Source organism: Chaetura pelagica, unplaced genomic scaffold (assembly GCF_000747805.2).
Source record: "Chaetura pelagica isolate M959 unplaced genomic scaffold, ChaPel_1.0 scaffold449, whole genome shotgun sequence".
In the NCBI taxonomy this organism is placed as follows: domain Eukaryota; kingdom Metazoa; phylum Chordata; class Aves; order Apodiformes; family Apodidae; genus Chaetura; species Chaetura pelagica.
The window spans coordinates 770,114-784,893 of NW_009954418.1; the positions used below are offsets into that span (position 1 = coordinate 770,114).

The 14,780-nt window shown below is 43.6% G+C and overlaps 1 protein-coding gene across 1 annotated transcript; it reads left to right on the plus strand.

The window, feature by feature from the left end:
• Window positions 1-1,612: 1,612 nt before the first annotated feature.
• Window positions 1,613-10,596, plus strand: DNAAF1 (dynein, axonemal, assembly factor 1). The gene is given in 12 exon segments (XM_010004444.1): window positions 1,613-1,704; window positions 3,129-3,220; window positions 4,051-4,272; window positions 4,972-5,138; window positions 5,348-5,469; window positions 6,012-6,226; window positions 6,668-6,847; window positions 6,850-6,906; window positions 7,429-7,538; window positions 8,774-8,842; window positions 9,818-10,175; window positions 10,475-10,596. Coding segments are annotated over 11 exon segments (1,713 nt in total). The 5' UTR covers window positions 1,613-1,704; window position 3,129.
• The last annotated feature ends 4,184 nt before the right edge of the window (window positions 10,597-14,780 follow it).

Consider the following 14,780-nt stretch of genomic DNA (forward strand, 5'->3'; position numbering starts at 1 on the left):
GGGCGGGACGGGCCCGGTGGGGCCGCCGCTCCCTTCCCGGGCCTCGCCCGTTGTACCTCCTGCTGCCCGCCAGGCACCGAGCCCGGCCGGGAGTTGGGAGCCGGAACTCTGAGCCCGGCTGGGGTGTCGGGTCAGGTAAAGAAGGGAGTTGTGTGTGCCCGCAGCCCTTGCGAGGGAGCTGAAGCTCCCCCGGGTTGCCGCGGGGCGGGAGGCAGGCGGAGCAGCAGGGAGAGCCATCGCTGCACCCTCAGCCCCGGCTTCCGAGAGGAACAAGTGAGTTGCTCCAGCTCTGGGAGGCTCCTCAGCCCTCCCTGCCCTGCCTGAGATCTGCTGCGGGCAGGATTTAGGATAAGCTCTCCCCTGTCTTTTGATATCTCCATAGTGACAAGACCCAGGTTGCTGGCTCCATCAGACTTGGTAATTTACCCTTTTTGTCTGTAACAGGTTCTACTGAAGCCTTTACATGTTTTGCCTGGAAGTTGGATTGTAAATCTAATACCAGTTTGGCTGATGTTTGCCTAGAACACACATCTTAAAATGCAGTCACAAGATGGAGACTTGGACAAGGGCCTTGGAGGGGAGGTCACTGTGCAAGAGGTGTCAGGAGAGTCTGGGAATGGCACCAGTAACAAAGCTGCCCAAACAGAAAATAAAGATTATTCTGGCAGCACAGGTGAGTCCTTCCAGCTGGCTATTGAGGATGAATTTAGGGATCTCTATGTTCACATCTAGCTTGTCATTACTCACCTGGATACAATGTGAGTTGCTTCTTTCTCTCTCTTGCCCTAACTGAGGCTTACTCAAGTGCTTGTGCTTTTTTTTTTTCTGTTTCTATAATTTTCTTCTACCTGGAGAGATACCTTTCCTTGTGTTGCAATCATACAGCTGGCCTGACCTCTGGATGTTTTAATTGCAATCATATTTAAATGAGCTGTTACAATCATCTGGTTTGCACTGTCTCTTTTTAAGTGTGTGAGCTACAAGTGCAACTAGAAGGTGCAGAGCAAGAGTCTGAAGAGAAGAATATTGAAGATATCATTGATCTAAGACAGTCTAAAGGCAGCTTGAATGAGTACAGCACTGGAGACACCTTCCAAAGAGTGCAAAAAGGTAAATGAGTAGAAGGGCTAGACTATCAGACAGTGCTTGCAATGACCAGGATGTGCCATTAATCTCTTTACATGCAAAGTTAGCAGTCTTGTTAAATTATTGATACTTAAATATAATATCTGGTAGCTGTCTAAGACTGTAAGGACATTGGTGCCAGAACTTTACTGTCACTATACATCATCCTAATCTTAAGACTAGTGGGTACTATCTGACTTCCAGACCTAAAAAAAGAAAGGTAAATGTAAAAAAAAATATTCTCCTATTACTTATTTTGCTACTTTTCTTTCTGATAAAGTTAACTTTCATTTAAAATGTAATAAAAAACCATGGTTGGAACACTTCTTTTCTTGAAATTCATATTCAGGTGCCCTTCAGTATTTCTCCAAAGGAATTGTCCATGTGACACTTCCACCACCCCCCACCTCCCTTGTGCTGTTAAACTGTAACTTGTTTTCTTAATAACAAAGATGTCAAAACTCAAGAGAAAGCCACACCTAGAGCAGATCAACAGAAGGAACAGAAATCCATCAGGGATCAGAAATCAGTAATCAGCTCATATGACCAAAGGACAGAAGAAAAGAGGGGCTATGTAAGGTAAATACATGGTTTGTGGATGGGTTTTATGTAAATCTTGGCACCACTGAAGTCAGTGGGAGTGTTGCTGTTCCACATTTCAATCTTAATTCAGGAGAATAATTTTGAAGATTAATTTAAGAGTAACTGATGAATCAGGAATGGCTGATATTTCCAGCTTCTTGTTTTTTTTCTGGCTGCAGTAGCAAACTACATTCTACTTTTTGCAGTGTACTTAATGGATCTGGACAAAATTGTGCAAACTCTTGTGGGGGTCTGTTTTTTTCAGTAGATTTGTCCCTTCCTCAGCATCAGTTCAGACTGGACATTTTGTTACTTCATCACAGTGTAAATATTGCAGTTGTCAAGTTAGTTTTAGCAGGGGAAATCCAGCAGTACTTCAGCTGGTTAGCAATAAGACAGGTCTCCTTTGGAAGCTCTGCCTCTGACTTTGGTCCAGCTTCTACCAGCATATGCTGCAATGCCTGTTCATCAATAGCTATGAAATGGAACTATTCTCCTGTTATCCCTGATTAAGCATATTGTAAGCAAATAATAACACTAAATGTTAGATGCTCTTTAGTAGCATTGTTGAAAGTCTGGTCACGTGGGCTATTATGGAGTGATATATAAAGATCAGTGAAGATTTACCCTCCATTCCTGTACCTACTTACATGGTAAAACTTTCCAAAGTGTATGTTTTTGCCAACTTTAATGTAGCTGTTCTATTGGAGACACTCACAGCCCTTTCAAGCCAAGGGAGAGAGACTCACTGAGTTCTCAGGAGGTAGATTGAAATGTATTTACATAGAAAACTCCATTATCCCAGGCTAACCAGCCTGGCACACTTCAGAATTAAGTAAGAAGAATGATGGCAGAGAACAATAACTGCACAGAAGGTAAATATTGTTTTGAAGGTACACAGTTTATGGGCCCCTGCTGTTTCACACTACAGTTTGCTGCCCAGTGCTTCTTCCTGAGCCCTCTGCCCCTGCTGTAGCCCCAGCTTCCCTGAGGAGCCTTTTTGTGCTTCCCATTTGCATGAATCCCAAAAGGAGCAGAGCTGAACATGAAGCAATTACAACTGAATAGGAATTATTCCTTTTCTTACTGTGCCTTCCTAGCCCCTCACAGTTGAGTATTAAAACCATCTGGAGTGCTATTTCATTGAAATGTTAGGTTGATAACTATTGATTTTTCTGATGTTTCTTTTTTTTGGCAGAACAGCCTGGTAACACACTTCAAACAGGCAGAAATGGAAAGCCACTCTAAAGTACTTACTGCTTTTTTATTTGGAATACAGCCTTGAAAGCTGTAGCTCTTTCTCTTGACTGGAAGAAACTATTAATGGTGTTGCATTGAAATCTGGTACAAAAGCAAAGATTTCAGAATGTGCACTGAAATAAGTTTTTTTGTTTTGCTTCTGCTTCCTGTTGTTGTTTTAGAATGACAAAAAAGGTTCTGCAAAACATCTGTAAACAGCATAAATTGTACTGGACCCCACACCTGAATGATACACTTTACTTGCATTATAAAGGTAAGAGGTGGACGTGACTGTTTAGATTTATCATTCTAAGTAGCATTTTAGCAGTAGCTTATACCTCACTGAAGTAATACTGCTTTTAAATTGGCAACATAATTTTATAGAATATTGAAACTGTGAAACAAAATGAGCCAATATGAAGGTAGAAAAGTGAACTGATTATAGATCTATTTCACTTTGTGGAGTCATTCAAAGGAGCAATGGGAATCAAGGGGTACTTATTGTTGGGCTTTTTTTCCAGAGCAGTAACTTCTGAGAAATGTCTTAAAATACTGGTCTGAGCTGTGTTCAGTGGAAAATACATGTGTATCTTCTTTAATATTCTTGTATAAAGAAGCTGTTTTTGAGGACATTTTTAGTGCCAAATAAAAGAAGGTCAGAAAGAAAACAAAGAGTAAAGACTTGCTGCAGGTTCTGAAATGCCACTGAAAAAACAAAGAAGGTGCTAGAATGAGCCTGGATCATCCTCTTGTGCTGTTGAGCAGGTTTCTGCATGATACAGTTGGCTGGTTCAGGCTAGCATAGGAATTGTTTTAAATAAATAGGACATGCTACATCTGCCTTCTGTGTTTGACCTGGTTTTGCTGTTTTCTCCCTGTGTATCATTTGAACATCTCAAGAGATCTAGACCAGAATAAGCACCTATCATTTTTTTGCCCTTTTTGGGTGCTGTACCATTAATTCAGTGCAACTCCTGGCAGCACCTCAAGCTACAAGTGCACTCACAGGCTGTTTCAGCAGCACTGGTCTAGTGAAGTTACTCTTCCCAAGACTTGTGTTCAGCCAGTGCAATTTCCTTTTCAAACATCTTTTATTTTCTGCAGGATTTGACCGCCTGGAGAATCTTGAGGAGTACACTGGCTTGAAGTGTTTGTGGCTACAAGGCAACTGCTTAACCAAAATTGAGAACTTGGAGGCTCTGACAGAGCTGCGTTGCCTCTACTTGCAACTCAATTTAATTAACAAAATTGAAAACCTGGAAGCCTTGCAGAAGCTGGATGCCCTCAACATCAGTAACAACTACATTAGGACCATTGAGAAGCTCTGTAAGAACTGTTGGTGCAACGTGTATTCAGCCTGTCTTCCTAAGCTTTGACTAAGTTAAGCTATTATTAGTGGCATTAATTTCAAGGGTTGTTTTAATTCATGTTAAAATTTTGCACAATATCCCATCCCAAAGTCCACAAGGCTTCTGTTGAAGAGTCAATGTTAGGTGTATTGCAATTGAAACAGAGAAGATGTAGTAGTTTTTTCTTGTGGGTACCTAGGGGAATTAAGTTGGTTTTCCTCACTTCTTGTTACCATCTCAGTACTTACCTGTGTTGCAGACAGGCTGACAATCCAGTTGTCACCATTTCCTTCACAGTCACATTGTGCTTGGACAGCTGCAGACATGATTTCCAAATCTTTTATGACTTTGGAAGGGTTTATCCCATCATCAACAGAATTCCTCTACATTATCACTTGTGTTCATTGGGAGTAATTGGAAGTCCAGATTCTTGCTTTTATGGAACTGACCAGTTCAAAATGTGAATTGAAAACAACCACCATCCTAAAAACAAACAACTATTTTTCTCCTGGGGTGAAGAAACAATGTTTTGGCCTTGCTAAAAGTGTATATGGCAGAACAACAAATTAAATATAAACAATTATTTTGATAATGCAGTTTTCTATGTGATTCAGAAACCCCTCTGTGAAGCAATGACTCTTACCTTCCCTTTCATTGTACTGTCCTTGTCTGACAGCCTGTCTGAAGGTCCTACAGACTCTGCAGATAGCTCACAATAAGTTACAGACAGTGGAAGACATCCAGCATTTGCAGGAGTGCCCAAGTATTTCTGTCCTGGATCTTTCCCACAACAATCTAAGTGATCCAACTATTATTTCTGTTCTGGAGACCATGCCCAACTTGGTAAGCTGGATGTGACTAAGGGTTGGGATCATGTACATGAGTGAATCCCATTCACTGGTTTGGGTGGGTAGACAACAGGTATCTAACCAAAATGTTATTAAACATCTTTATGTAGATTACCTGTAACACCCAGGGCATTTTATTCACTTCTTGGCTGATTTGGGGTTTTTGCTACTCACCTTTCAACATGGTTTCCTTTTTTTCTGCAGCGTGTGCTGAATTTGATGGGAAATGAAGTGACAAGGAAAATTGCTAATTACAGGAAAACACTTATTGTTCAACTAAAACAACTCATGTATCTAGATGACAGGCCAGTTTTCCCAAGGGACAGGTAAGAAACAGACCCACCTTCTTCACACAGCAAGGAAGCTCGAGTCCTAATGATCCCTCATCCCTTTTTTGTCAATATTGCCATGGAAGGAAAGGAAGACTGAGGGGTGTAATCTATTGAGGGTGGCTGACTTTGGATACAAGAGTGTTACACTATGGAGTCCTTAACATCCCTAGGAAAAAAACATGTATTTTTTTCACAAGTGAGTTATTTCTAGGACAGAACTGTTTGATGCCAAGTCTGCAGACCAGGGGCAAATCCCAATGCCAACAGAAACTGTGCAAGTGTCTGGAAAAGCAGGGATCAGCACTCCTGGCAGATCCCTGGTGCTGTCATCACCAGCTGTCTTTGTTTCTTTTGTTGCAGTTCCATGTAAGAGATAAGATATCTCTGCATCCCTTTTGGGTCAGGATTGTCATTGCTAGATGTTTGTTTTTCTCTTGCAGCTCTATTATGCTGTTGCTAACTATTTCCAATTCATCTTTCATTACCAAGATGGGTTTGGATAGTTATCTCAGAGTAAACTTCTGTGTTTTCATTAGAGCCTGTGCAGAAGCCTGGGCTGTTGGAGGGCATGCAGCTGAGAAAGCAGAAAAGGAAAAATGGGAAAACAAAGAGAGAAAAAAAATCCAAGACAGCATCAATGCTTTAGCAGCAATCAGGCAAAGGGCAGAGGAAAAGAGGAGACAAAAGGACATGGAAGAAAGTGGTGCAAGTGCAAAATGTGGGAATGGAAGTACAACAGACATCCTAGAAGGTTTGTGGTTACTGTTTTGCATGATGTCTGTGCCTGCTTGAATTGGAATGTTTAAAATCAAGGAGTAGTTCCTAAAAGTCCAGAAGCAGGCTGATGCCATTTCTGGAATATGCTTATGGATCCTCATTTCTAAATACTTGAATTATTTTTTGTGCATCTGGGATTAATCAGAACAGTTTCAAGCAACCATCACCTTTCTCATTGCTGAAGAAACAAACAAACAGGTGTTGTTTTTTTTCTGGGGAGTTGAGATGGGAAAAGCCACAACATGGCTGCAGTCCTGGGGGGCCTGCTGATCTATGCATACCTGCTCACACAAAGTTGGAGCTTTTCATCCAAGTTTTTGGCCAAACTGTTAAGACCATGTGGTAAAGTTTGGATATTTAGAATGAGTCATGGTAGATCAACTCAGCAACTGTAATTAACTTTTTTCTTCTGTAGGAGCACCTGAAAATTCAGATGACAGGGATGGGAATGCTAATACATCAGAGACTTCAAATATATCAGAAAAGGAAGGAACTCAACAGAAGACTGAGAAATTTAAAAATGAAAGTTTTGATGCTTGTGATGAAATGATAACACTTCTACCAAACAAGGGAGATAGCACAGATCTCCCAGCTGGAATCAAGAGGATGCACAAGAATCAGACTCTTACATACACTCCAACAAGAAGACAGAGGGTAATGTACACAGGGGAGACTCAAACCCAGCTGGGGAAGCAGAGCCAAGCTCTGCTTAGTGCAGCACCACCTCTGCCATGATCCAAACCAGCTGCTTTGTAGATAAGAACATCCCATTAGATCTCCACATTGAACAGTTGAAAATCAAGTCATACCAAATACAATATAATTTAAATACAACAAACATAACCAATTCTGAGCCTGCAATTTCTGGTACGTAAAGGTAGAATTGCACTTCTCATGCATGCTGGGTTTAGCAAGAGGGCAGGAGAGCTCATGGGTTCCACTTGCTCCCACACGGACTGTGGGCTCTGTGGAATACATCATTGCAAAATGCAAATATGAATTGATACATTTGAAGGGGGACCAAGAATATGATGGAAGGACAAAGAGCAGGATCCAGCTGAGAATCCTGCAGGGCAGTCAGGTCCCCAGCAGCTGGTTTTTCAGTCCTTGCTGTTGCAGTGTGAAAAGTCTTTTATTCAGTTAGTTCTCTGCAACTAACTCCTGTTTGCTCTTCAGATCTCCCAAGAGAGGAGGAAGCAACCCCAAAGGCTGTGCTTCCTGAACTGGATGAACATGCTGAAATGGAGCAGAACAAACTAGAGACACCAGAGAAACTTTATCTTGAGGTATGTATGGGAGTCAGATTTTTGGGAAGTTCCAAGATTTGGGTATTGTCTGCTCCCAGATTAATTCTTCTGATATCCTGGATAACAAAGCTGCATGGCCAGGGTTCTAAGAAAAATCTGCTTCCAGGAAAACTGAAAGGAAAGAAACAATCTAACTTGTAGGAAGCAACTTTGGTTTGAGCTGCAAACACACCCTGCTGATTGGAACAAGACTAACAACTGTGCCACTTCCCTCTTGACACCAGATTCCAGCCCCCAGCATTAGCCTCAAGCCCCAGTGTGTGCATTTTTAATGATATTCTTATAAAAAAATGTGACTCCAGGACATGCTGCATGAGCTGCAGCCCCATCAGGACAAAGAACTGAGTTGCTTTTAATTCTGTAATAACCCTCATCGATCAACACGGTACAATTAGATGTTGCTGTTCATACCATGCACAGCAGCTTCCTACTAAGCCTTAAAACCAAAAAGAGATGCTTTCACCAGTACTGAGCTACATTAAAGAATTGGCAAAAAGGTTTTACTTTCTACCTGGGATTTTGCACACACAGCCTCTTGGCTTTCAAGTCACAGCAAGTGGCAGGTTTTTTAGGTAAAGTTTTCTAATGAAAAGCTGACACTATTAGACCAGTTCTCAGCAAGTCTCTAGTTCTATATCCTTGATTATGAGGCATTCACAGAAAAAACACATTGTTTTATTAGATGTATTAGGGTAGCAGGGTTTACTGAGAAGCATTTTCAGGTAGGTACAGATCTTGATTTGCCTCTAACCTGTCAAAATGGTATTATGTCCATTGACTAGATACAGCCAATAGACATCAATCATATTTGCTTTTAAAACCTTGCTAATGTCTTGCTGTTTATCCTTTTCCCCCTTTTTTTTCCCCCATAACCATACATCACAGCAGACCCTTCAGTTGAGGTTATTGCCTTCCCAGCTGCTCTTGCTTCACATGGATGAATTGTCCTTTTCCCACATGTGTTTTTTTTACCCCCATAACCATACATTACAGCAGACCCTTCAGTCTGACATTGAAGTTATTGCCTTCCCAGCTGCTCTTGCTGCACATGGATGAATTGTCCTTTTCCCACATGTGCTCACCAGAGGACATGTCATCTCACCCCTTCCCCTGGCAAGCATTCTGAAGAAGATCCATGATGAGCTAGAGATATCATCTTTTATTGGTTAAAGCAGCTTTTCCCCACTGATTAATCATCTTGTGATTGTCCACAGGAACTGCCTGATTTAGAAGATATGGATGTAAATGAATTTCCCCCAGAAGAGGAAATCTTTGTTCAAAAGGTAAGATTCTTACTAATTCCAGTGATGAAACTTCCCTAAACACATTTACAAATGTTATGCAAAATGAGGAGCATGATTCTGGATAGATGATAGGACAAAAGATGCAATCAGTAACATATTTTTTATGAAAATTACTCTTAAAATACACTTTGCCAGTACTAACATGTTGCAAAGGACTGAACAGATAGAACAAGTCTCCTGCTACTGAAGAAAATCAGACTTTTCCACTGGAAACACAGAGGGATTGAAAGTCCCCTGCTCCACTGCTGGTCAGATACAGAGCAGGTCATGCCCATGTTGTGCTGTGCTCAAACTGATCTGCTGGGCAAAAACCTGGAAGCAGAACCAGAGGAGAAAGGAAGGAAGAAGAAACCAGCGAAGATTAAAGCCCAGCTGTAAGTCTCGTGCTGGTGTTGACTCATCCTGACCTTGCTGGAGACAGCACCAGTTTGCACAAGTCCCTCCAAGATAATGCAAACTTTTCCTACAGTCAGTGTGAGACTGGAATTTATTTGCTCTTTTGGTCACAGATTCCAACCAGTGTTGCAAAATGTCTTGGCCAACAAGGGCTCCAATCAAAAGCAGGTCAGGGAGGGAAGTGAGAGGATTAGCAAAGGAGCAGGTGTTAGCAGCTCTCAGGCTCCAAAGGGTCTGTTCTCAGCCCAAGTCAGGTGAAAAGGTTAGTCAGGTCCCCCTGTTTGGAGGTCAGGTAGCAGAACAGAGCCCACATGTGGCTGAATTCCCAAAATGGTTCTTTTGGGATGAGCTGTTGATGGTCAGTCCATCAGTAATGCCTGAGAAATGGATAACCCAGCGTTGATCCACAAAGCAGCAGGGCTCTTGCTATGAACCCATCTTCCCTACATTTTGGGAGAGGAGCACATCAACACTGACAGCTGTTCCATGCATCAGAAGACGCTTTTAGCTTTTACCCCTGGAGTAAGGCATTTCCAATCACGTTTTCTACCTTCACAGGAGGAACATCACCCAAAGATTGAAATCATCTCTGAAACGACAAATGCCGACGATTCCGCATCAGAGCAAAACGATCCCAGCGTGTCTGACAACTCAGCAGGAGAAGAAGAAGTTCCAACAACCATTTTTTCAAATGTGTGTAAGATACACGAAGAGGATGAGAAGGAGCACTTAAGACCCCTTATTGAAAGCTTCTTGACAGAACCTGCTGATTCAGAAAGCTACCTGCAGGTCAAAGATCAACAAGCAGCCCCCTCGAAACCCTTGATACAAGAGGTTGTTACTGAGCCCAAGGACAATCTAGTGTTGTCACCAGTCTGCAATCACCCTGATGGCCCAGGTCCATGGGAGGAGGATGGTAAGACTACACTGACATAATTAATCAGAGAGAAATCTGGGGGGCACATACACCCAGGATTTTTCCAACTCTCGTTGACATTTTCAATCCACTGTTAGTTAATGTTCACCTCTTCCTTCTGTTTAGGTGGGAATCCTAATAAAAAAGGAATTCAAATGTTATTTTCTCTTCTTTGACACAGGAGTTCTTGCTGAGTTTTATTTGAATGGTTTTTAAAAGTTGGGCTCTACGTTTCTTTTTCCAGTGTTAAAAGACCACCAGTGAGTTTCCTGTCCCTTTTGCCTTCATGCTTTTGCCAGGGAATGGCAGAGCTGGAGAAGTACAGGGCCTGGCTGAGGGTGCTGAGTGTCCTCACAAAGTATGTGATGACAAGGGTGCTGAGAGTGGTTTAATCACTTTGAGAACACACCAACAGGCCTAAATCTGGAGCCCAGGGTGTAGCTGACCACGTGGTGATTCTCAACATGCCAAGTTTGGCAGTGGGTTCCCTAGAGCTGACATCATACTTATCGTGGTAGAAAAGGACTTGTGTTCTGGTTGGTCAGAGGCTGTTGCAGCCTGTGGTCTGCAGGGCAGAACTTCCTGTGTCAGCCTGAGATAAGCTGGTCATCCCGTGTGACCTGCAGGCAACCAGTGCCTTGTGCTCCCACTGCCAGGGCTGCTCCAAGCTCCTCAGGGCAGCCAGCAGTTCTCACTCCCTTTGGAAGGGTTAAATTCCAGTCTCTTAGGCCACTTTTTCCTCTTGCATCCTTCTAGGAATGTCTGAGTTATATGTTTATGTCTCAGGGTTTCATTACACAGGTGGTTTGACTGCATATTGTCACATGTTCCTGTCATGTGAGCTAAATAAAGATTCTGTTTGTAACCACATCTGGTCTAACTTGTGTCATCTCCTTAGCAGTACCTGTCACACCAGGTGGGCTTCAAGGACAGCTGGAGGTTGCAGTTAGAACATAATGACACACTGTCCAGTGCAACATAAAAGCAGTGGCCTCATCCTGGAGGGCTGACACTGTTTTTATGGTAGAACCAACAATGAGAAGAGGAGCCAGGCTGCAGGTGAGCTCCCTTCCTTCCTCACACCCAGGGGCAGGTGGATGTATTTTCTCATCTTTCTGCAAATCTCTAATAATGTGCAACACAACACTGAACAGCCCCTGCAGATGAGCATAGTTAATGAACAAAAAAATTATTACGGGCTTGTTGAAAAGATTTATTTCCACTTAGCTGGGCTGAGGTGCCATCTGGTGGCAGGAGAATTGGTCCTAACACATGGTAATCCAAGGACGAAGCTTGAGCTCTGCTATTGCTGAAAGCAAGGGAAAAAAGGATAACAAAATGCAAGTGATTTCAAAAACTACACATTCTTTTGCTCCAGCTCCTGTTTTTCCACACAGATGCCCAGAGCCCATCAGTGGACCCTACATTATCTCCCAGGTGACTCTCCTGAATCCCTGAAAGCTCTTTTCACTTGAGGAGGACTTGAGAAAGAGGGTAGGTGGAAGTAGTGAGAGAAACAGCAGAGCAGGACTACATGAGAAAAAGGAAACATCTTTAATAAGCTTTTCTGTAAAACTTTACAAATGTACAAGCATAGTGCAAAAACGCAGTCTCAGCACATCACCTTCAAGTGAAATGACCAGTGTGAAAAGCCAAGGGGCACAAGCTGGCTGGGTGACAGGAGTGGCTCTCAAACACCCTTCCTGCAGCCTCCCCTCTCACCATCACAGCTCCAACCTTGTCTTTCTAGTCGAGCAAAAAGCCTAAAGAAAAACCCAAGAACCATCCCGAGTGGCTGCTCAGGAGGAGCTGCAGGTGCTGTGGTGCAGATCCCTCTGTGCCTGCCAGCAGCTCTCCTGAAGATGGTCCATCCCTCAAGCCCAACTGGACCATCCACTAAGACACTGAAGCTGTGTCTGACCTCAGGCCTGTGATGGGCTTCATAAAAATCCAGGAAAACTATTCAGGAGCTTGAAGTTCAGCACGTGCTTAAATATCTAATTGGATCAAAACCTTCAGTGTTAACTTTAAGGCCATCCAGCATGGGGAGAAAACATCTTGAGCAGGGGTAACAAACTTTGTTGGGTGAGATAAGACACCAGGTTTCAATCATCTATGAGACAAGAAGTAAACAAGAGTGCAACAGAATGACTTCCCATCACTGGAAGTGACTAAACATGGTGGGGAATAGGCTGATCTAGGTCAACTTCCTAAGCACAAATCTGTCCAAAAGGAAAACCTTGCCCCTAACACACTAAAGCACAGCATCTAAATACCAGGCCAGTGGGGGCTGCCAGACTTTTCCCTTAGTCCTGAACACAAAAACAGGGGCTGGAATTACTTCAGAAGCTCAAAGACTGCCCCAGCAAGGTGGTGACAGAGCTCCCGGCACACAACAGGCAGCTGGGGAAAAATGGGCTCAAAAATGACTGTTTCTGAACACATCTCTTCACATTCTGAAAAATGGATGGAGGAACAGGCTGTGACAGGAAGGTCCACCTAAAACATGCTCATCTTACTGAGGAGAGTTTGAGCCTGCAGTCAGCTGATTGGTTACATTTTGGGGTGGGGGCTGCTTGACCATTCAAGATGCTCCGGTTTGGAACCAAGAGCCAGCAATGGAATGGAAATGGGCAGAGCTTTTCTTCCAGTGACACTGGCACAGCTTCTACCTCCCTGTCTGAGCCCTGAGGAGGCCTGAGTTAGCTGGATTTCCTGGGTCTGCCTTCCTGCACCTGGGTAGCTTTCCTAAGGAAAAGCAACACAGAGGATACTGAAATTAGTATGTTCTTATTAGAACTACAGCATAAAAACCAAAGCTCTGCTTTGTTGAGAGATTCAGTTGTCAGAAAGCACATGGAAAAGGTTAATTCAACCTTGGGAAGCTGGTCTCAGGTGCACAAAGGACAGAGGAAGAGTTAGTGGGATGTGTGGACTAACCCTTCTGTCTCTGAGAGGCTTTCTAGAAAGGGGATCTGATCAAATACACAAATAGTGGCTGGGGGAGAAGGGCTGGAGTTGACCTGGGGGTGGGAGGAGATGAGAAGCTGGACGTGAGCCACCAGTGAGCACTGGAGCCCAGAGGAGCAACTGTGTCCTGGGCTGCACCAACAGAAGTGTGGGCAGCAGGGCCAGGGAGGGGATCCTGCCCGTCAGCTGTGCTCTGGTCAGATCCCACCTGGAGTGCTGTGTCCAGCTCTGGGGCCTCAGCATAAGGACATGGAGCTGTTGGAGAGAGTCCAGAGGAGGCCACAAAGATGATCCAAGGGCTGGAGCAGCTCTGCTCTGGAGACGGGCTGGGAGAGTTGGGGTGTTCAGCCTGGAGAAGAGAAGGCTCCAGGGAGACCTTAGAGCACCTTCCAGTGCCTGAAGGGGCTCCAGGAAAGCTGGGGAGGGACTTGGGACAAGGGCAGGGAGGGAGAGGACAAAGGTGATGGTTTTAAACTGAAAGAGGAAAAATTTAGGTTAGACATCAGGAAGAAATTCTTCACCATGAGGGTAGGAAGGTGCTGGAACAGGTTGCCCAGGGAGGTTGTTGATTCCCCCTCCCTGGAGGTGTTCAAGGGCAGGTTGGATGAGGATTGTGCAGCCTGGGCTGGTGGGAGGTGTCCCTGTTTATAGCAGGGAGGCTGCAACCTGATGATCTTTAAGGTCCCTTCCAACCTTAACCATTCTTAAAATAAAAACATTCTGAAATAAATTAAACTGGTTCATCAGATTTTATCCGTTAACAAACCACTGGCACATCTTCAGGGGAAATAGAACAGAGCAAGACCATGGACTGGACATGGAATACTTAGCCAGCACCAAAGCCCAGAGTGAGTTCCCTCAGTCCTCTTTGCACATGGAAAATTCTATGTGCAAAGTCTATCCCTTTTTTTTTCTTTTTTTAAGAATGGGGTGTCCTGCCTTTAAGTTAAAGAAAATAAATTTTGGGGAAAAAAATATCCCAGACAATGAACCCTCTGAAGTCAGCATGGGATGTTCTGGGGCCTGTGATGCCCTGAGGAGCCAGAGTTCTTGGAGTGGTCACTCAGAACCTCACCTTCTGCACACCCCAAGAGTTCTTCACTTCCCTACTCACCCTAGGAGGAGAAGGGAGAGGCACAAGTACATCCCCCAAAAAAAGAACAGATCAAAGAACGTTTTGAGAGCTCTGGACTGGCAGGTACAACTCTTTTCCTATTTAAAATAAACAGCAGCCAGAAGGGTCAGGCATCTTAGCTCAGCTGTTCTGCCCCAGTTTGCCATTGCACACACTAGTCAGGACCACTTGATTTTATGATAGTCCCTGATGTACTTCCAAGCTACTCTTCACTTAAGTTTTATTAGAAGATCTGAAATTTCTAAAAGCATTTTCAAGGAAAAATAAATAATAAATAAATAAATCCTGCCAAGTTCTCACCCCCCACAGGAGGAAGCACCAGGGGCAGGGTTCTGTTTTAAAATTGTTATCCTGGGTAAACACTGAAACCCAGGTTACCAGGGAGGGTAAAGAGATACTGAGCATTTCCATCTACTCAAAACAGAAAGGGCACAAAAAGAAACTCTCTTGTGGGTTTCTGAGTCACTTTTGCTTCTTTACATTCAAACCTTGGATGGGTA